We start from the raw sequence: 23123 nt of genomic DNA on the forward strand, positions 1-23123 counted from the left end.
GCAAGTTGCAAACAATCGTGAAGCCTAAAGGCCTTTGTCAACAATTGAATTGAAGCCATTGAAGCTGCAATGGAAGGTCGACAATGAAAGCATTGCCATTGTGGGAAGGCCTATCGAGTTCAAACGTTGTGGACAGATTCCAACCCAAATCAGAGGTTTCAAGTCTGCCCACTGGTAATAGCCACTTTAAAATTTGTAAAGTTTTGCAACACAAGCATGGAGGCAAGGAAGACCACTGAGGTCCCATGCTCTACAAGAGCATGTGTGGGCATTCAAATCCACCACAAACTATCTCCCACTATGATGCATCACTTGGAATTTGTTTTGCCCTGCTTCCCTTGGAATGCCCCTCTACCCAGTTGCCTTATTTACCTTTAATATCTCTTGTATTCTAGGCCCAACTTGACCATGCCACTTATCAAAGGCTACTCTCCTTGAAGCCATTAAGAGCATTAAATACATTCTAATCCTTGCCAATGCAATCAACACAGGCTTGTCTCTTACAGGTAATATGGTTTTATTAAAAGCCCCACTTAAGTTATTCATCAGAATGTCACATTTAAAGTCAGTTCTACAATGGAATCTAGCCCATTAACTTGCATTCCTCTTAGATAACCAAGCATATGCAGTTGTATCTAACTCAACATCTTCTTCATTTCCTCAACAAACCACTATAGTATAGTGGCCCTTTTTATTGATTCCATTTGCAACTTTAGGGCCAAGCCTTTATGTTCTTTCAAGAAATTTGCATATAAATGCTTCCAACAGCACATGTGCTCAACGTATGGGAATAAATCATCCACATCATCAGTTAATCCCTTTCGTTTGTCAGTCATAAACAAATAGCCGTGGCTATTCTTATCTTCAAATCGTGACTTAATAGCTCCAAAAATAAATTCCAAGTACTGTAACCCTCAAATCTAGTCGTACCATATGCCAATAGGGACATTCCATTATTTGCATTAACTCCTACAACACATAACAATTGGCCAGGGTGAGGGCCTTTGATGTGGCAACCATACAACCCTATAAGGCCTACAACCATCCAAAACCCCTTGCTTACAAGCTTGCAAGCAAATGTAAACCCTCTGAAATTTTGGCCTATCACCTTCTAATTCAGACTTCCTTCCCACTGAACTACCATGATTTGTCATTTTCATCTCCTCACATCAATCCCATAAAAGTTCATATTGTTTTGTATAACTCCCCTTAATATTGCTAGTTGCCTAGCTCTTTGCCCTATAAGCATGTGCCTTAGAAAGATAAGAACTAGTTTCTTGGTTCACTTTCTCTTGAAAAGATCCCACATCCCACTTGATGTGTTAAATTGCTTTCATACCAGTTTGAAAATTACTTTGCATTTGCATGAATATTTGCATTCCCCTGCCCACAAGTATGTTACGCAATATAGGTTTTGACTTGAACATGCTTTCTTCCATACACAACCGATGCATATAGATGAAATGGACACCTCCCATCACAAATTACTAGAATTCTACTACCATCATTCACCTTAAACTTAAGCTCTCTGCCTAGGACAGAATGGCTCCTCACAATTGCCCTAAGATTTCATGATTATGAAATCTTAAACTTATCCCAAATTGAGATTTTTCATATCAATGGATGGGATGAAGTCTTTAAAGTTAGTGAGCTTCCTCTTTTTCAAATAGTTTCCAGCCTTAAGCTTAGACTCAGAAAAAGAGTGCTTTGGTGTACACATTCTAGGTGAGGCAAGGTTATTATATGACTCCTCATCCTCTTTACCTACATTAGGGTTTTCATCCAAATCCTCATCACTCTCACTCCCAGTTTGTTCTTCTTCCTCACTTGTCTTATCTAATTCCACATCTACAACACAAAATATAGCATAAAACATCACCAAATTTACTCTACCAACCAATCATTTTCAGCAATAAAAAGCTATAAAGTCAATTAAAAGCATCATCTTCAACAGTATACCTAACTTAATAAAGCAATGTATTTATTGGAAAAATAAATAAATAACCCATTGCATTCACTACTACACATAATGACAACAACTAGTCACACATGCCAAATTCCATTGTAAAGCATTGTACTCATCACTACTTGGACCACACCGATTTTAATATTCTTTAAAGTTCAAAGCCAAATACAATAATAGAAAGCCTAATAGAAAAAGCAAGATAAATATTGTTATGTTGTGGCCTTTGGAATAAAGGGGGATTGGTTTGATTCTGTATATTCCTCTATGAAAAGTTTGGATGATTCCTCAAACCTGGATTATAACTTTGAAAGTTTAGATCATTTCTTGGACCTTTGTTGTAGGAATTGGCCAAGTTAGCTTGCTCTTGCACAAAATCTGGATATGCAGCTCCTAGTGGACAAGCTATGGTAGTCATGAGTTTCGCAGATGCTACATACTTTTGGAGGGTTTCTTGAGTTCAATGCAAGGAGAGCATCTAGTTTTCGTTCCAATTTTGAAATTTGCACACTAGAAGCATATTTCGAACCACTAACGACACGTTTACCTCTTGTATTAATGTGTTGGGTCACCATTGCTATCTCCTCAAAAAGTTCATACGTTTCTTCAGAAGTCTTGGTTTTATAAGAACCACATGCAAAATTAGTGACAATATTATGACTAGAAGGGGTTAGTCCTTTGTAAAACATACGCATTTGAAGTTTCAAAGGAATCCCATGATGAGGACATTGATTGAGCAGCCCATTGAACCTCTCCTATGCTTCACAAAACGATTCATCGTCTCGTTGTGCAAATAACAAGATCTTGTCCTTAAGCATGTCGGTCTTTTGTGTGGAGAAGTATTTCTCCAAGAACTTCTTTTGAATGGTAGCCCATGTAGTGAGTGAACCAGGCTTCAAAAAGTTGAACAAATACTTCACCTTATATCTTCTGTCATACCTGTCAAGGAAAAAGAGCTCACAACATTAAAAATATCCTTCATATGAGGTAATGGATGTTCATTAGGTAAACCATAAAAGGAAGGCAACATATTAAGATGAGAAGATTTAAGCTCATAGTTCCAAGCTACGGTGGGCAGCAAGATGCTTGAAGGGGATGCTGGAATTGTTGGGATATCAAAGTCTCCCATGAGCTCATTAGCAGCCATCTCTTCTTCTTCTTCTTGATCTAAACTTGGTTCTGAATTTGAAGGTAAAGAACCAAGAAGGTTAGTGTGGAGAGCAAGACTTGTAAATGTGGCAAGAGCTTGCTCTCTTGCAGTTGACAACTCTCTTTCTAGTCGATTCTGAATTTCAGAGATCACTCGGATGGGTTGCAAAGATGGTCCTTAGTTCAATGATCTCGAACGTTGGAATGAAGACCTCACTTGTTCAAGGAATGGTCTTTTAGACATAAACTACCTAAAACAAAAAATCGAATTAACTAGAAACATTAAAAAGAATTGGGTAACCTTGGGCGCATTACCAGGAAAAAACTTTCATTTAGTCCCCAACAGCGCCAAAATTTATTATTATGTTAACTCGCAATTGTACGGGCCAATTAATAGTATAGCAAGAGAAGTATGAGGTCGTACCCACGAGGACTGAGAAGTTAAACTTAGTTATGTACTTAGATTACCGAATTCAAGAAAGTATGAAGTTAAGCCTACAACAGAATTTAAAGTGAGAGTGATTGTGATTGTCAAAGAAATGAAGCAAAATGAAATTGCAAACAAAAGCAAAGTAAGCAAATGCAACAAAGGGTGGTTTTGAATGTTGAAAAACAAATTTGGAGACTAGGGCATTCGATTCACAATAACAATTCAATTCTAGTTTATATGGATTCAAGTGACAAGTCTAATTCATATTCAAAGATTGATTTTAGCTAAAGTATGATTAAGCCATTATGTCTGGTCCTAATCTTGTATTCCTAATTCCCTAATTAGATCTTTGTTGTCGAACCTAAATTAAGCATTAGAAATCCATTAAGCATAGAAAAATATTTTACACAACCAAGCATATATCTAATCTGTGTCATTGAATGTCCAAACATACTCTTCCTATTCATAGTTTAATTAGAATTAAAGCATATGATGTATACTCTTAATTCAACCCAAGATACACAAATCGGAATGATAGCTAGGCATTCCAATTAGCATATAGGCAGGTAGGCATAATGAATAAGAATATGAATCATGAATCAAATTTGAAACTTGAAATTTATAAACCCAGAATATTTATGTTAGGTTACATCGAAGCCCTAGTTGTGGATTTAGCTACTCATAATGGGAAGGAAACTTAAACAGAAATGAGAAAACATAATAAATGCAATAAGAGTAGAAAAACCTTTTTCGGTAGTTCTTGTGGTGTCCAATGCTTCTCCAAGAGCTTCTCCAAATCTAGAAGGATGTATGAAGGTTAAGGAGGTGATTTGGGATAAGTTTGGGTAAGTGGTGATGGCTGAGAAAGAGGAAATGCGTAGGGAAATGGAAATAAGGCTTGCTGGGACCGTTTTAGTGATTTGGGGCTGTTTAGAGTGGTGGGTTGATTGTTGGAGTGTTTGGGGTTGTTGGAGTGTTTGAGGGTGATTTTTGAATGTGTTTGGGGAATGATGAGAGTGTGGAGGATGGATGGAGTGATTTGTGGGATTGTGAATCCTAGGATGTGTGCCATTTTAGTGCGGAATGGAAGTGGTATTTATAGGGAGAAGGAAGTGAGAAATCTGAATTGAGTATGGTTATCACCTACAACACTCACTTCACCAACCTTACCTAACACACCAATGCAATTCAAAATCAATTTATTTTCTTATTTGGCTGCTGCATTTCACCAACAAATCTCACTAGAAACCATAGCTCATGCATTGCTCATCATGACCAAGCAACACTTAGCTCATCCTTAGGTTAGCATGACTAGCAAATTCATGGGCTCACGAATTAGGCTTCCCTTAAGCAACTAATGACTTTGAGCCATCCATCTTGAAGTTCAGAATGTCATCTTTCCAACCACATGTCATTTGGGCCAATCCAAGGTCGAAGGAAGGACTTAAGGCTGAAACGAATTGCTAACTCAATCTGCACGTTTTTGCACCATTTTGCATCTTTTCCTATCCAAAACCACAATTGCTACCTAAAGTTCAATGAAATGAATGATAAACACAAAAGAGATTAACAGCACAAGTTTAACTCAAAAACATAGCTAAATTAGAAGCTAGAAGTGTTCAAAATGATAAACAATTATGAACTGATCAATAAACCATTGTCTTCAAAACAAACCACAATATACAATTCGCACCAAAGCCAAGAATAAATAAAGAATCTAACGGTCCTCCTGCTTCTGCCATTGTCAGATTCAATTTACACCTTCCCTGTTGAAGATTCGATTGGTTTACCCAGATTTTGAAATCATCCAATTGAAGATATGGTCAACGAATCTTCAACTGTTGATATGTAAATCACCCAATCTTCAATTGTTGAAGATTCAATGAACTTGTGCAAATGATGAGAGCTCTGTTTTACCCTAATTGAAGATATGGTCGACGTTTTCCCCCTTCTGTTAATATGTAACCTATTTTACCCCAAAAAAAAAAATTGGGGGTATAATCTTTTACCCTAATTCGAACTCATTTCCTATTTACATCTATTATGGATCTGGCCTTTTTTCCACTTCAACGCCTACATAGATAGAAGAACCCAGAAAAACAGCACATAGGTGTCACGTGTGCAAGTTTGAGTTTGATGACTTCTATTAAGGCGTCTAGATGGAATCCAAACAAACTAAGACACTAAATAGAGTTTCATAGGGGAAAGTGAGACACTTAAGAGTTTCGTGCAAGGGGGGGCGGGAATTGAGACTGAAATTGAGTTACAGGGGCATTTCAATAATTTAGCCTATTTAAAATTGGCCACGTCTTTTCTGGCTGCAGATTAATAGACACTTGTTATTCGTGGCTGTTGGAATCGTATACTAGCACAAATCTAGTTGGCCACAACATTTAATTAGTTAATAGCTACTAGGTGGTCCCTTGCAAATTTTTTGTATACATAAACGTAGTGTTTGTAGCTACTAGAGTAGAAAATGTATTTATGTTGCTACAATGGCCTTGTTAGACCATATCCAACCATATTGGGGCTAAACTCAAATTTCCACCCTCCAAAATACAACTATTCATTTATTTTCAAGACTCAAATTTTTTTCCTTCCAACCTTGCAGACTCATAATTTCAGTCCGCAACTTTATTAAATTTTTTAAGAATGATTAACCCCTAATTTTTTTTTTCTTGTTAATTTTTCTTAACGTTATTTTTGTTTCAATACTCATGATTTAATTTTCTAAACATTTTAACCTAAAAAAATTAAAATTCCAAAACATAATAGAATTTCACTTAAAAATAAAAACAAGTACAACACCATACGTATGCCCGGAATAATTCGAACCCTTCATTGAAGCCATTGCCATAATTTTCTTCCATTTTTACTTTTACTTTTACTTCATTGGATTCCTTTATCCTCATTCAATAATGTTTTGAACTTTTGCCCACCTCCACTTGTGTTCTTCAATTATTTTATAAACCCTTTCCCATCCCCTATTGTCTTGTTTCAATCATGTTCTAAATCATTGCTCAACTTTGTCCATCTCACTTTATTGGATTCCCTTATATTTCCCTATCTTTTCCTATTTTCGTTCAATTATTTTCTGAACCATTTCTCATCTTGTCTTATTTCAACCACGTTCTGAACCATTGCTCATCTTTGTTCATCTCACTTTATTGGATTCCCTTATCTTTCCCTATCTTTTCCTATCTTCAATTATTTTCAAACATGTAGGTCATCTCATTCTCTTGTCTATTTAAGAAGTGTTATTCTACTGAATTGACAACACAATCTCCTTCAATTCTCATTCTTACAATGCATTCACATGGGAAGGCTATACAAAATTTCTTCAATGATGATTCTGATGATGATGACCTTCATCAACAGAGGGTTGTAATGGTTGTTCAACACCATACATTTTTGCTGGAGCAATATGCTCAACAATCCAAACATGATGGTTCTATTGCAGGCTGTGAATACAAGAATCGGAAGAGAGAAAAACATCATAAAAGTCTCATGGAGGACTACTTCTGTGAAAGACCACTTTATCCCCCAGAGGACTTTCGCAGGCGATTCCACATGAGAAGAGAGCTTTTCTATCGCATCTTGAATGATGTTGTTGCATATGAGCCATACTTTACCCAGAAGATAGACGCTTATGGATGACAAAGTCTATCCCCAGGGCAGAAGCTAACAGCCATTTTCGAATGCTTGCATATGGATGCTCGGCAGACTCCTCCGACAAGTATTGTAGATTGGGTGAATCTACAGCCCTTGAATGTTTGCGAAAGTTTTGTTCTGTTATTGAAGCCGTGTATGGTCAGTGATACCTCCGTTCCCCAAATTCTACCCACCTTTACAAGCTCTTACACAAGGCTATTTGCAGAGGATTCCCAAGCATGTTAGGCAGTCTTAACTGCAAGCATTGGGAATGGAAGAACTGCCTCTCGCTTGAGCATGCCAGCCACTGCTACAAGCATAAGCCAACTATTGTTCTAGAGGCAGTGGCCTCGTATGACACTTGGATATGGCATGCCTTTTTTGGAGTTGCCGGATCGAACAACGATATCAACGTTCTAGCTCGTTCCCTGTTGTTCAATGATGTAGTCAATGGAGTGTCTCCCCATATCCAATATGTTGTCAATGGAAATGAATATAATCTTGGTTATTACTTGGCTGATGATATCTACCCTCGTTGGGCTACATTAGTTAAGAAGATTTCCCAACCGAATACTCAAAAAAAAAAAAAAAACTATTTGCCCAAAAACAAAAGGCTTATAGGAAGGATGCCAAAAGAGCCTTCGGAATACTTCAAGCTCAATGGGCAATTGTTCGGGGACCTGCACATATGTGGCGCAAAGAACAACTTCGTTAAATCATGATGACGTGCATAATATTGCACAACATGATTGTTGAGGATGAGTATGAGGATCTAGATGCAGAATCTGATGATGAAGACAATTGTCCACGAATATCTAGAAGAGCAAGAGCAAGACTTGCTTATGAGCTTGAGCCAACTATCACGTACGATATAAACCGAGACAAACAAATTATCTCAGACTACATGGTCCGTCATAATAGAGTTCGTGCTTCCCAATCTAAGAAATGATTTGATCAACCACATTTGGAGATGCGAAGGAGAGGGACAATGAGCTATGTTGTGTGCTTAAATTATGTTGTGTGTTTAAATTATGTAAGTGTGTTTAAATTATGCTTTGTGTTTAAATTATGTAAGTGTGTTTAAATTATGTTGTGTGTTTAAATTATGTAAGTGTGTTTAAATTATGTTGTGTGTTTAAATTATGTAAGTGTGTTTAAATTATGTTGTGTGTTTAAATTATGAAAGTGTACTTAAATTATAAAAGTGGTTGTGTGATTTTAATGAATTTTATGGTTTATCATTGAATTTAAAAAAAGACTAATCATAGAAAAATAAACGACAATCATAAAAAAAAGATAAATGATAATTATAAATAAAGATAAACAACAATTACAAATAAAGATAAATGATAATTATAAATAAAGGTAAACAACAATTACAAATAAACGTAAATTAATAACCACTATGTGGAGGGCTTGGATAATAGTCTCCAGAGTTGTCTTCTGGATTGTAGGGGGAACTTGTATTCATCTGGACCTCAATAATTTCGTCTTGCTTATTTCCCCAATACTTGTTCTTTCTTGGAGTAAATTTGGATAGGTTCATGTACATTATCCTCTATTCATTGGCCTCCTTATCTTGTTGGATTTGATATGCATGTTGCTCTTGTATGAGCTCTAACTTTCGCCTCCTATCCTCTTTTGCCTCATTTCCTTGTTGAACCAATTCAGACAAGAACTTACCACTTTGGTTGAGATAACTATCAACACCTTACCCTTTCTTTTTTTCATCCTTCTGTTTATCTCTTCCCAACGACCTTAGAGTGGGCATGACCACATCATCTTCATCTTCCTCCAAATTGACTGTATTGCCACTATGAGAAGAATCTTTGAATGTTTGTGTGGGAGATTCACATAGGTCGTTCCATTTTGAGCAATCTTTGAAGATTTGTCAAGCATGATACAACTTGAAAGGCATATTCGGTGGTTTATTATCATTCAAGAAAAGTGTTTTTGCATTCATATCCTACCCATGAAATAAAATAAAACTCAAGTTAATAATTGAAAACAATTAAAATTATAAATTTAATCATTGAAAAAAATACATCTTCAAGATTGGAGCCACTCACATGCCTTGCATTGGCCTTTGTTATACATGCCTTCCAAAAAGAACATTGTTGGTTGATGATCTTGAACCGAGAAGCAACAGCTTGTGGTGATCGTACCCCGGCTCCACTCATGCCTAGATTATTTTCCAAAAAAATTTGGTACACACGCAACCAAAATGAGTCGTTTGATTGATTCGTGCCAATAGCCCCATCTTCAGAGACAGAAACCCACCCTCTTTGAGGTTTTGGGGTCATTCTCAACAAGAATGAATGTAGAATGAAAAATTATAACAAAGGGAGAAAGGAAAACAAAGGGAGAAAGGAAAAAAATGAATTTTGGTGGATTATTTACCAAATGAATAGCTATTTATAGAGTTTGGAATAAGTTTTGGGGTTGGATCTGACTTAGATTAATTATAAATATTAATTTGACTGTTGAATTTAAATTTGAGCCGTTGGATGTGAAATTTTACCGTTAAGATTGCCTAAAATAAATCATAATCATTGATTTTATAACTGTAGGAATATATTTATAAAAAAATAACATAACATATTATTTGAAAAGGTAGCCGTGGCCATCAATAAAGAAAATGGGAATTTGCTTTTTCCCACTTGTCAGCGGGCCCAGCATCGATTGCCCATCATGTGGATTTCTAGCCCAAAAAAAAATTTAAAGCAGATTTTGGGCCCATGAATTTATCAGTCCAGGTAGAAATCAGACTGGAATTCCAGTCCAGTTTTGAGATTTCTCAAATTTTCACCCCCCAAAAATACATGGATTGGAGAAGCTTTTTGGAGGCTAAACTCAAAATTTGAGTTTTCACCCCTTGAGTTGGAGATGATCTTACCAGTGGCTTTTGCTCCAATTTCTGATAGAAAGATATTGAGTGATAACATGTACATGTACACTAGCCATAAAACAAAAAAACATGGGAACAGTACACATTATGACAACGGAATATGTCAAAGAGGCCTACCCATCCGTTATATTTTACATCTAGTCCAAATCAATAGCTTTCTTGGGCAATATATTTTACTAGTTATATGTCCCTTTTTCACTTGGGGAAGCCAACTCAATAGAATATTCAGCGTCTTGGGTTGCTTGACCATTGAGATTCAGATCGCCACGCTCGGTAGAAGGCGTTCGCAGCTCTTCAAGAACAATGTGTGATTCAGTGGGGTTTGAAATTGAATTGCTTGATGACCTTAGAGGATAGTTGATGTTCGGTGAGGATTCAACCGCACCTATGCCATGAACAACAGCCTCTTGCAGTGTGCTCTTCTTAAAAGTATGCGTATTGAGGTCCTTTTGGTCATATACTCTTAATACCGCAAGAATCCTTCTCCATAATGAGGCTTTTGAATCAAAGCATGTCAAGGTGTGCATATTCTCATAGAGGAACATAGCTACAAAAATGACGAGAGCTAACGAAGAAGCAACCCCAGCAACGAGGAAGAGGCCCCAAAAGCTGTTAAGGCCAAGAGTCAGACGGTTGGTGAAGGCTGCCGCGGTGTTGAGGTTTGCTGAACAGCTTGCGTTTTTGTTGAACCACTTGTCCTCGATGTGCCTCATGACATCTCCCTCACGTACAAGAGTGATTGCCCTCGAAACTTCGCGTGTGAGAAGTGCACCTTTTTGGAAGACCTGCAATGCAACTCACCAAAAAGTAAAGGAACATGAGAACACCAACTGCAAGATGCTCACTTCACTGTTCGCATACTTTTAAGAAGAGAGTGAGAGATCCAAAAGGAATTTAAGAAAGAGAAACAACAACAAAATGAATTACTTACAAAGCCAAAACCGTTAGCTTTAACTGATGGCCCAACCATGGTATAATTTGAGCAGTAAGTTGCAAGAAAAAGTTTCAAATAAGGAGTTTCACCAAAAGCTGCTGAAATGCCATGATTTTCAATCCCGTCTTGAAAAAGTTGGTTCAAGTATTGTATCGAATTAAAGGCCTTCAATTTGTCCTTCTGAAATCCTACTTGTTTCAAGGTCTCATAAACAAAAGAGTCTAGTTGGTAGCCAACATTGTCTCCATTCTTCATGAGCAGGTTTACATCTGTGACGGTTGGTTGGAGCTGTTGGACTGTTAAAAATGATGTTAAACTGGCAGTATAACTTTGAATCAGTATGAGGACAACAAAGCACCATATGATCACTACAAACCTAGCCAAGTTGCTTACTACTCTCTCCCCTGTAACAAAAATTCACAACACAAAAGGACTTCATGACAAGAACGAGTCATATGGAATAAGTAATAAATATTATTTTATAAAGAGACCACTGCAGAATAGTCATGACAGTAACTTACGGTGTGCGAAAAACATGGTTGAGAAGGAGAACCACAAACTTGTACCAACTTGGTGATGCGGAGGGCCGCGAAAGTCTTCATTAATCCTATGTTCAAGAACCCAGACCACAAAACCAATGAATATGAAAAAACAACCGCTTGTAACCCAAAGGTCCCAGGTCAAAGGCTTCAAGAACACCCATGTGTTTCTAGGATTATTGTTGTCTTTGATAGGCACAATCATTGACATCCCAGATTCTGTGTATGGCAATGTAAAGTCAACATACAAGGCTCTGTTTGCTCTAATACTTATATCTCCAACTGCAACATCATATTTCTGTCAAGTAAAATTTCAACATTTCAGAAAGTGTAAAAGCGAATTCAGAGAGAAGAAAAAGCACAGCAAACAAGTTATACCCCGAGAAACACTTGATTTACCAACTCATCGTAAGTGCCAGCGCTCTCTCCATTAGGCGTTGCAAAGGGAATAAACTGGTAAGAAACAGCATATGGTAGTGTCTTCATTACAGCTTCAAAGACTTCTATGCAGTATCCAGCGACCGTGGTTGTGTGACTGCTAGGACCATATGTCACATCCACAAATTCTTTGAATTCCATTTTCACCGGCACTAGGACTCTTAAATTACTTCCAGCAGGAATATCTCAACCTTTCGGAGTGGACATGGTCTCCCCCGGCCATATAATAGGTCCAAGATTGGCATTAGAAGTAGAATATGTGCTTGTGTTGTTCCAATTTAATTTTCTTACAAGTCCATTTTGGGGTGTCCAAAATCCAACTCCTCTTTCCCCATTGTCGTTCATATTAATTACCTGAAAAGTTGATGATTGTAATTGGCCTTTAATAAGGCTAAAATCTCCTGAAAGCCCTTTGAATCTTGTACGCGATATTTCTCGGGCAAGTTGAGGACCACTTTGAGAGACCTCCAATCTTCCCAAATAAGTTGAATTAGGAGAAATGTTCATCTTTTGGAAGCTGAAGTTCGTACCCGCAACCTTCTCAACTGCCATGGCTAGTGCCCAAGCAGCATCATAAGCCCACAGTCCAAAAACATTCAATTTATCATCTGGGATAGTTGGATTGTCTTGCTGGAATTTCCTTTGCCATCGAGCTCTAAAATTTTCAAGCTCTTTTGTGTTTGGAACGTAAGTCTTTAAACCCAACACCCCTTGCATATTATCCATGACAGAAAAATTTGAGGAACTAAAAACGTTGGCCATCCCACTTGTCACTATCCATACATAGCCTTCATCCATCATGCCAACCTCCTTTGCCTTGGCGAAAAACCGAAAGCCAAGAGAAGGCAAGATATGCACTATGAAGACCCTGGTTTGCATTTTCATCAACTTGTAAAGCTCTACCAATATTTGATCATCAGTGGCCATTGGAGAAATAACACTCCAATATGGTATACGAACACCACGAACACCAACGGCTTGCAAGGCAGTAGTGAGGTAAGGTGATACTCCCAACCCGAACTCGCTGTCAATGGTGATGAGAACTGCTTCACTCCAACCAAAGGCTTGGATGATGGTGCTAATGGCTTCAGCTTGAGATGAGTCGTTTTGTGCAATTCGGAATAAATATGAACCCCCAAGGGAAGGGCTTGTTGCTGTAAATGAGATGATGGGCACCTGAGCTTTATCTCCAAGACTAATTACAAAGCTGGCTTGCATTGATGATTCTAGCCCTATGATGGCTTGCACTTCAACGTTGTTTATTAAGTCTAAAGCTGCTTCAAAGGTGAAAATTTGAAATTGAATTAAACTTGTTGACATGTAGGATAACCACAATTTAAGGTTTCTTTGTCTAATTCTTCTTAATATAAATGGATCACTTGCCAACCAACTAACTCTAGTGCAATCAAACCTGACCCGAACCGAGCATTAATCCATAATATATAAATATACCACGTGGCCTCTGTTTATTGGGTAAAAGAAGAGTTTTACCTTGAGGATGCTTGCACTAGATCACAACCACAACTAAACCTAGCTAGCTCCTTTACCTTTCTTTCTCTCTCGTTACCCTTTCTCTCAAATTCGATCGCCGCCTCTCTTACCCTCTACCTCTATCGTCTCTCTCCCGACCTCACCCTCATCCTCACCCTCTCTTTTACCTTAAGTTCCTTCAAACGTTTTCAACTATTTCTGACAAATAAATATGAGTTGATATGGGTGAATAAAGCTGTATGGGTGTGTATGATGCCACTGTAAGTTTTTGAACAAGCCATGGAATGCTTTTTTAAATCTGCTGTTTTTTGTAGTGCATGCCCATCATATATTGATGCCACTGTAAGTTTTTGAGCACTATAAAAATATTTTTGAATATGTAAATAAGAAGTGCTCCTATTTTATATTTTGGTTGATTTTACTTGGAGAGACGTATTCAGACCTACACGACAGTTAAGACAAATCAAATGGGTCTCAGGCCGTCTACCCAAACTTAAAGAAACTAACAGAGCAACTAAAGAATTAATTTTACAACATAGGGAAAAGTAAAGAATGATAAAGGAAAGTTCCTATGGTGTGGACAACAATGATGCCTCGACATGGTGGTCTCGACATGGTGGAATTCCACCAAGAATTCTGCCTGGATTGATAAATCTGTGGGACCCAATTCTACTTTAATAAATATTTTTTTATTGCATGATGTGAGAAGCCCATCACGTGGGCTGTGTTGCTGGCAAGTGGGAATGAAGATTCCCTCTAGTTTATTGAAATGCAACGGCTATTTTTGGTATGTTTTGTTGCTTTTTTTTTTTTGAAATATTCCAACATATTGGATAATCAACGATTCAGATTTATTCTAGGCAATCTCAACAGTAAAATTCCACATCCAACGGCTCAAATTTAAATCCAATGGTCAAATTAATATTTATAATTAATCTAAGTCAGATCTAACCCCAAAATTTATTCCAAACTCTATAAATAGCCATTCATTTGGTAAATAATCCACCAAAAATCATTTTTTTCCTTTCTCCCTTTGTTATAATTTTTCATTCTACATTAATGAATGGTTCGAATTATTCCGGGCATACGTATGGTGTTGTACTTGTTTTTGTTTTTAAGTGAAATTCTATTATGTTTTGAAATTTTAATTTTTTTAGGTTAAAATGTTTAGAAAATTAAATCACGAGTATTGAAACAAAAATAATGTCAAGAAAAATTAACAAGAAAAAAAAATTAGGGGTTAATCATTCTTAAACAATTTAATAAAGTCGCGGACTCAAATTATGAGTTTGCAAGGTTTGAGGAAAAAAAAAATTTGAATCCTAAAAATACATGAATAGTTGTATTTTCGAGTTGGCAGTTTAATTGCCCAGCCCTAATATATACTAACTAATACTTACAAATATTTCAATTCAATATACTCATATCTTGAATTCAATTCAGTATGTTTCAAATCTGCAAGCTTCTATCTCAAATACAAGTCAATGAATTCAATTTCATGCTTTTTCTGTATATTATATTACTTTGTTAATATAATACTATTGTTTTTATATTAAATTAATAAATTCGTTGAGTATATTTAAATTTCTGTTAAATATATATATTGTTTATACTATCACTTATAGATTGTTTTTCCAACAATTCATAGTATATTTGAGAAGAGAAAAACAAAATATGAAAAAAAGGAAGAACCTGCAGCTGCTGCAACAACAACGTCACTCATGGAGTCTCTAGTGTGTAGGATCAGCCTAGTGCTGTAGTAACCGTGACAGGAATAGAAGTCTGAGAGGGCCATGTCGATGCAGCTCATCCCCATTTTCCCTAACCCGGTTTCCAAGTCAAGAACCACACCCACATTTATCGGGATTGTTGTGTTTTCTGCCGCGGCCAAGGAACTACTAAATAATAAGAAGAAGAGAGGAAAAATAGGGTTGGTAGGATGCTTGAACATGTTTGAATATTCTTTTTGAAGGTTAGAAGGAACTGATGTGCCAACCAGAGAACATAAGAAACTTATTTATAGAACAATAAACGAGGAAGAGGAAAAGAACTTCATGATTGCCTAAGACGGAGGCAGGAGGAAGTTTCCTCGCAGAGCTGACTGCTGATCTGGAGGGAGTAGGAAGAAGTAGAGAAGTTTCATCCTCATTCCTGAATAAAATAAGCTTGTATGGTTTTTCTTCGTGTGAATAAATGAAAAGATTGGACCAAAAACAAGGACTTAATTGAGCAACAATTTTTTTTTTTTTTTGGTCTGCATAAGAAATTCATTAACAAAACGTCAAAACAGCGCCAACAAAACACGACAAACAAGACAGAGGCTAAACTAAGCTCCAAACAGAGAGCTGAGACAAATAGCCTAAGTCACAAAAGAGAAAATAGCAATAATAATTTATGAAAACCTCCCTAGAGGACAAGGGAGGCCATCAGATAGTAAAACTCCCACAAGAAACGGAGGTGGCCTAACAGCCCAACTTTCCAGTTGCTCCGCTCTGATTCCAATCGCCGCAGCCTTGTGCGCTGCGCGGTTCAATTTCCTTGGCACCCAGCTCCGAAGAACCGATCTAAAACAAACAGAGAACTTCTTAAACTCATCTAGAAGTGGTTGGATAGCCCAAACACCATTTTTTCCTCCTCCTCTAACTCCTTCCACCAAAATCTTCGAATCTGTCTCGAGGATAATGTCGGTGAAATTATGATTAAGAGCAAACTTGAAAGCACAAAGGCCAGCAGCTGCCTCTGCAACCAGAGCCAAGTTGCAATGGAACGGAGTCGCTAAACCACCACAAAAGGATCCGATAGCATCTCTAGCAACTACACCCAGACCTGCCAAATGCGAGTCCTTTTTCCATGCTCCATCAAAATTAATTTTCACATAATTAGACATTGAAGGCCTCCACCCTTAAGCAAGAATGTTTGGATCAACCGAAGCATCCCCAAAAGGTATAGGAGATTTGGCCTTAGCATCTAAAAACTCCCTACAGTTTTGCATTGCTCGATCAATAGTGAGCCGGGGATCAATGTGGTTGCTCTTAAAGATAAAGTTACATCTAGTCTTCCATATCTCCCAGCAAATGCTAATATTAATAAGCAGAAACTGCACTTCCCGCTTGCTTACACCTTGAAAATTAATTACTCCCTTAAGCCATCTATCAAAGGAAGAGAAACCCCTCATATCAACTTTGTAGTTCAAAGGGGCACCAAACCACACCACATTAGTCCAGGGACATAAGAACAAAAGGTGCTCAATTGTTTCTTCCTCCACACCACAAATTGGACACATCGGGGAGTCAAGAATTTTTCTTCTATAGAGATTCCAACAGGTAGAGATAGCATTAGATAATACCCTCCAGAGGAACATTTTAATTTTTGGCAAAGATTCAATCTTCCATATACACACCCAGACCTCCTTTGGAATTGAGTGGGAGGCCGAAACTGTCACATGGATTCAATATGAACACCGGGAATGAATTCTTGTATCCTGATTTAACTGAGTAGACACCATTAGTTGTCCAGGACCACAACCACTTGAACTATAAATCATGTGCAATTGAACCAGTATTTTAGATTAGATTAACCTATCACGCCTATCTTAATTGGATTAATTGTTTATAAATTATACAAAGAAAATTAAAGAAATTCATGGCGGATACACTGAGTCAATGACAGAGTTTCGCCCTAGTTACATCCATAGCTGCCTCTTGACCAAAGGTGTCACAGTCAAGACTCAAGATCCGTAACACCTCAGCATCTTAAGATCCGGTTCTGTCATGCACCAGACATGGTCATGAGTCATGACCTCCTTCAATGTGAAATTTATAAAAATAAAAAAGCTGATAAGCCCAATGCAACAGCATCTAATAATAATATTTCTTTAGGTTTATTAATATACGTGGAAAATAACTTCATTTTAAAAAGGCTTAATTATTATGTGTCTTCTGAAACTTCGGTCAAATTTCACTTTACCCCTTTAAAATTAAAGTAGCCCGCTTAACCTCCTTAACAGTGGTTTCGCGTTCCACTTTACCACTATACTTATTCTTATTAATAACTTTGTCAATTTTGATGATGTGACAAGGCTATTTTAATCTTTTTATCACTAGTGATGATATGTAAGGACCTTGTTTTTTAAAAATAGAATAAAATATAAAATAATATAATATAATATAATATATAATTAGTTTCTTCTCCATCTCTCTCCCGTGAACTCCCCCTTCCCTAACTTCATCAACGACCACTTAACCCAAAGCCACCCTTACCACCACATGGTCGACACTGACACTTCCACCAACGCCACCGCTTTCCCTTGGAGGTGATCATCTCTCTTTTGTAGTCCAAGTAGTGGTAGACAAGGTTGCTTGATTGTTGGGGATTTTGCATGAATCTCTTTGATTTGGGGTCTTGGGCTTTAAGAAGGCATGGGAGAGATATAGCTCCATACTCCTTATTGGTGGGATGTGTGAGGTATGACAAGCTTGGTTATTCCTTATTGGTGAGAGAGATTTCCTTTAAGAAGGTAGGTGAAGTCAACCTTCTGTCAACATGTCTAGCACTCAATTTGAAAAGAAAACCAAATTGCTTTCTTTTTCCCCTCAAATAATTACGAAATGAGAGGGGAGATTCTCACATACACGGATACAATGGGACTAGAATCCAGCACCACTTAAAAGCACACCAAATTACTGGTCAATCCAACTAACACCCTATTGATAAAACCAAATTGCTTTAGAGTAAACAAAATTATCTCTCTCATTTTCATGCACTTCTTCCACTAATTGATGGATCACCATCGAGAGTAAGGGGGATAAATACGGTGCAATAAATGTATATTTACCAATATAACTCTTATGCTGGTCTGGCAATAGGGTGGGTATTGCGGCTTGATGGGATTCTGCTAGTACACTGAATTTTGTTTGAGTTTTTGATAATTGAGATGGAAAGTGACGAAAGGGTTTTGTTTGTCATAATGTGTAATTTTCAAACTCTTAAATGAAATTAAATTAGGTGACATTTTTGCATAAGAGAAGTCAAACATACAATTATTGTTTCTTTTTTTTAATTTCATATATAGAAAAACAGGACTAAGAAATTATGTGTTTCTTATTACCCGTTAGAACAGTATAAAATCCAAGCAGCAGAGGATTTGGATCCATGTAGCAATTGGTTCAGGGAGAATTTCAGTAGCAGATAAATTTATACTCTTTAATTCTTTGATCAAAAAATGTGAGTTTCATAAGTACAAATAATCATACGTGTTTGGTATTCTATTTGAATTCAACTTTAAAATTTAAAACCAAAATTTGAGTCCAAAACTCAAAAAATTTATTTGGTATAGACCCATTTTTGAAAACCTAAACTAAAAAACACTCAAATACTAGAAATAGAAAACAACTACTTATTTTTAAGAAAAATTAATGATGTTTTTGAATTCCCTAATTGAATTGCATACCAAAAATCCACCTCAATTTTCTGACTAATTTGTATGACTATAGCCTTATCAGATTTACCATGACTTCAATGGGTACCTGTCGATGCAATCACTCCATGGATTATCCCTCTCATTTCCGAAATCTAAAAGCGCCTTCCAAACAAGGCTACCAACTTTAAACCCAGTCCCAAAACCTAACATCCACACCCTATCCCCTTTCTTAACTCTCCCTTTAGCTTCAAGATACGCCAACTCATAAAAGACAAGACTACTCGAAGTGTTCCCGAATCGGTGCAAACTCATCCGAGCCGGCTCAGTCAACTCTTCCCCCAATCTCAAAACCCGACCAACTTGCTCGATCACCGCTTTCCCCCCCGTGTGAATACAAAAATGATCAAAAGCCTTGGTGAAATCTGGGACGATTGGTTTCGACGCACCGCTCGTCATTGTAGAACGAATTACCGAGTAGACGTGCAGACCGAGTTGACTCAGTGGTAGAACTCGGGGACCCAGAATCTTGATGTGTTCACGTAAAAACATGCCTGCGACTGGAATCAAATCTTTAGTTAGGGAAAACCCAGTACATCCCTTGTCATCCTCCTCTTGAAATGCAGCTTTATAAGCTCGGTCATTCGCTCCGTGGTGAGTTCGAAGCGAGTGAACGAGTTCCATCTTGGCAACTCGGCGACAACTCGGATCGTTTGTGATCATTGCGGCCACAGAACCGACGCGAAAAATACAATTTGTTACAAGCATGGGACGGCTATCACCATAGTACCAATTCAAGCTAATAGCTTCGATTATGACCACGAGAGCATAACCAATTTTTTTACTTTGCTTTAGTACGTTGGCAGCTAAATCGATTGACATTACTCCCGAACTACAACCCATGCCACTTAAATTGTAGGTTTTTACGTCGGATTTGAGCTTGAAATGGTTGACAATGAGGGATGTGAGGGAGGGGATGGGAGAGAAGCTGCCACATGTAACAATTAGGCAATCGATATGACTTGGGTCGATGTTGGTTTTTGAGAGGAGTGAGTTGATCGACGAGAACATGCCTTCTTGAGCTTCATCAATGGCTGATTCGAGGTCGGCTTTTGGGTTGGATTGGAAGACGAATTTTGGTGCATATGTTTCGTCCCCTAGGCCCGATTTGAGGTAGATTTTACTCATGAATTCTTGGCTTTCCTCGCTGAAGCGATTCGTCCTGAATACAAAGAGCTCAGAGGCTTTGTAGCTGCATTTTTGGTTAGGGTTTGGTTTGAAGCATGAGAAGTCCAGGAGGAAAACTGGGTTTTGACTAGAGATGTAGTAGTAAAGGATGGAAAGGAAAAGGCACCAAATGCAAGACAAGAGAAAGGTGGGGTGAGTGTAGATGACGCGAAGGGGGGGATTAATTAAGGACTCAATTAGGACCTCGTTCCAGATTAGACTGGATTGGACTGGACTAGACGTTCTTTCAACGACTAGGAGGGTTAGGGTTAGTAAAAGTGTTCCAAAAAAGGCTTGGAGGAATTTGAAATTTGAAATGGATTTCATGTTTGGTTTTGCAGAGTTGGGTTTGCTTTTGTTTTTGCAAACTCAGTGAATGAAGACTGTGGTGAAGAGGATGGAGAGGTATATAAAGTAATGTGAAAGGTGATTGGCATACAATTGTGTCGTTTTGGGATAATACGCGGACAAATACATTAGAATATGGGCATGGCTCCTTCCTTGCCAGTTGCAGTTTGTAGTCTTGTATTGGTTGGGTAGTAAAAGATTTAAATCTCTGAAACCAACCCGCTACCTTATGCCAGTTGCAATTTGCGGGTGGTGGACGCAGGCCTGTGGGATTTAAATTTTCACTGGGTACTGGTGATGATGTTTGGGAATTCTGGTGTAACTTTTTCATAAAAGCAGTGTGATAGAATATTATACTTGTGTTTCCAAGACTGCAGAGTAATTAATTTTTTTTCTATTCCCTTTATCATTTACCCTTTTAGTATCTATCATTTAATGAAGTTCGAAAAAAATACTTATCAGTATCTCATTTTGATGAAGTGGTCACACCTTGAAGTTATGGCATCTTCAACCAATGCTGACTGGGAACAACGCATGCAATAGTTTAATTATTCTGGCCTTTGACATTTTCACTCTGATCCGGTCAGGAAATACGACCATGCTCAAATAATTCTCTAGGTCTCAGAAGAGCATAGAAGACTATCCTTTGTGTGGTCTCCAAGGGCAGTCCTACCCTAAGGGCAGGGTAGGCAGCCGCCTACTCAATTTCTTGCCAAACCAAACATTACCCAATATTCAATACAATTAAAAAAATTTTGCCTACTCAAACCCAATTCACCAAGGGCAGTCCTACCCTAAGAGTAGGGTAGGCAGCCACCTACTCCATTTTTTGCCAAACCAAAAATTACCCAATAACCAATACAATCAAATTTCTTCTGCCTACTCAAACCCAACACACTCAAAATTTTCACTTTAACAAAAACAATAGCCTAGCCCACTCAAACTTTCTCCTTTAACAAAAACAATAAAAAGCAATATAAGCATGTGAAAGATGTGAAAGTTGTATAGAGATTTTTTTCAACATTGACTAACATTGTGAATTTTGTTAGTGTTTCTGCTAAACGCCGTAATGAGTTAAATTTAATTCAAAAAGCTGAACCAAAGAGTTGTTGGATTTTGGGGAACTTGAGACAAGTAGAGGACTTAATCAAGGTCATAGTTTGAAACGAGCTAGAGCCACTCGTTGGGGATCTCACTTTGCCTCTATTACAAGTTTGATGAATTTATTTGAAGAGACTAAAATACTTCTCTAGGAAATCAGTGATTATGGACCTAACCAACAATTTTGTGGCAATGCAAAGAGTAACTATATTGCTATGATGTCTTTTGAGTTTGTGTTTTCATTACTTTTCATGGATAAAATTATGGGATTGACCAATTTTCTTTGTCAAGTATTTCAGACAAAAACTCAAGATATTCTAAGTGCTTTAAACTTTGTTGAAAACACAAAATCATAGTTCCAAAATATGAGGGCATGGACAGGAGGAGTTGGCATTTTACTAACTAAACAGCTCAAATCAATCCAATCTAATCCAAAAAGCTTGGTTTCGTATTCATTCATAAAATCAGAAAATTCGTTCAAAATTGAACCAAGACAAATAGACTATTATTTAACAATTCTTACAATTTTTTTAGTACAAGCAATTGGGAGAGGGGGTTTTACAAAAATATTCATTAGTTCTAGATTGTAAACCTCTGCCCACATAAGTGAAGGCAGGGCCAACCCTGAGATTTCTTAAGCCTAGGGCGACATTGAAAATAGACCATTTGTATATATAGCACAATGCTAAGATTTGAACATAGGCTTGATGTGGATTAAAAACAGCACCCGCCACTGCTGCTCGAGGGAACTTAGGCTACAATTTGCCGTGCTTACATTAAATAACCCCTTACAAAACTCTAATCACATTAATAAAAATTAAAAATTAAAATTGGGCCTCTCTTGAGCTGGGGCCTAGGGTGGTAGCACCTCTTGCTCTGACTCAAGACCTGGCCTTAATCGAGGTGGAAGAGCTCAACCAACTTAGCTATACCCTATTGGCCAATTCTTACATATATGAATTGGTTTGGTTCGGTATGATTGTAGTTGTGGTTTTCACACAAAAATTGATTCAATTCGGAGGATTGTGCCCATCCAACCAATTGTATATGGACTGAGTCATAGGTTTGGGCCAATTGATTTTGGATCCCCTTCCCTGTTAAAGCGGGTAGTCGATTTGCATTCAGGAAGGCTTGATTGGTGTTGCAAGCCCAGAAGGGTATGCTATAAGTTTGTTTTGGACTTTGTCCCCGGCAGTACTCCAGACGAAAGAGATAATTATGTGGAGTGATGCGTAGAATTCCCAAAAACATGAAAGCCAGCACAAATTAGACTTTTGTTAAATAAAAAAAGGCACCATTATTTGATGTTTACTTAGAAGATAGGAACAAGAATGATGGAATCCAACCACAGACTAAAAGCAGAAATATTCCAGATTAATAAAGCAAACGTTGACTCTCAAGAGGCTTATCACATGCCATATGCTTAAAAGAAATCATAAGTCTCTTTCTTGGTACGTGTTAAGCCATCACAAGAGAGAATCCCACTGTAACATATTCTTTCAATCATCGACCAATTTTACTTTCAAAA

At 37.5% G+C, this 23123-nt stretch overlaps 1 protein-coding gene, 1 non-coding gene and 2 pseudogenes across 3 annotated transcripts; 1 reads left to right on the plus strand and 3 right to left on the minus strand.

The window, feature by feature from the left end:
* The first annotated feature begins 2674 nt into the window (after positions 1–2674).
* On the plus strand, positions 2675–2781 carry LOC148915812 (small nucleolar RNA R71). Its single transcript, XR_016128362.1, has one exon. It is a non-coding gene; the product is annotated as a small nucleolar RNA R71 (small nucleolar RNA).
* A 7343-nt stretch (positions 2782–10124) lies between these two features.
* LOC103336210 (glutamate receptor 2.7-like) lies at positions 10125–15661 on the minus strand (annotated as a pseudogene). Its single transcript, XR_016127644.1, has 5 exons — positions 15196–15661; positions 11953–13286; positions 11557–11872; positions 11033–11439; positions 10125–10886 (listed from the first exon to the last, which is right to left on the minus strand). The product of XR_016127644.1 is annotated as a glutamate receptor 2.7-like (transcript).
* A 234-nt stretch (positions 15662–15895) lies between these two features.
* On the minus strand, positions 15896–16390 carry LOC148915813 (uncharacterized). Its single transcript, XM_089054210.1, has one exon. The coding sequence runs from the start codon at positions 16388–16390 to the stop codon at positions 15896–15898; it is 495 nt and encodes a 164-aa protein (XP_088910336.1).
* A 2347-nt stretch (positions 16391–18737) lies between these two features.
* Positions 18738–20605, minus strand: LOC103336275 (3-ketoacyl-CoA synthase 1 pseudogene; annotated as a pseudogene).
* Between the last annotated feature and the right edge of the window lie 2518 nt (positions 20606–23123).

Source organism: Prunus mume, linkage group LG6 (assembly GCF_029339155.1).
Source record: "Prunus mume cultivar Tortuosa linkage group LG6, ASM2933915v1, whole genome shotgun sequence".
Taxonomy (NCBI): Eukaryota; Viridiplantae; Streptophyta; class Magnoliopsida; order Rosales; family Rosaceae; genus Prunus; species Prunus mume.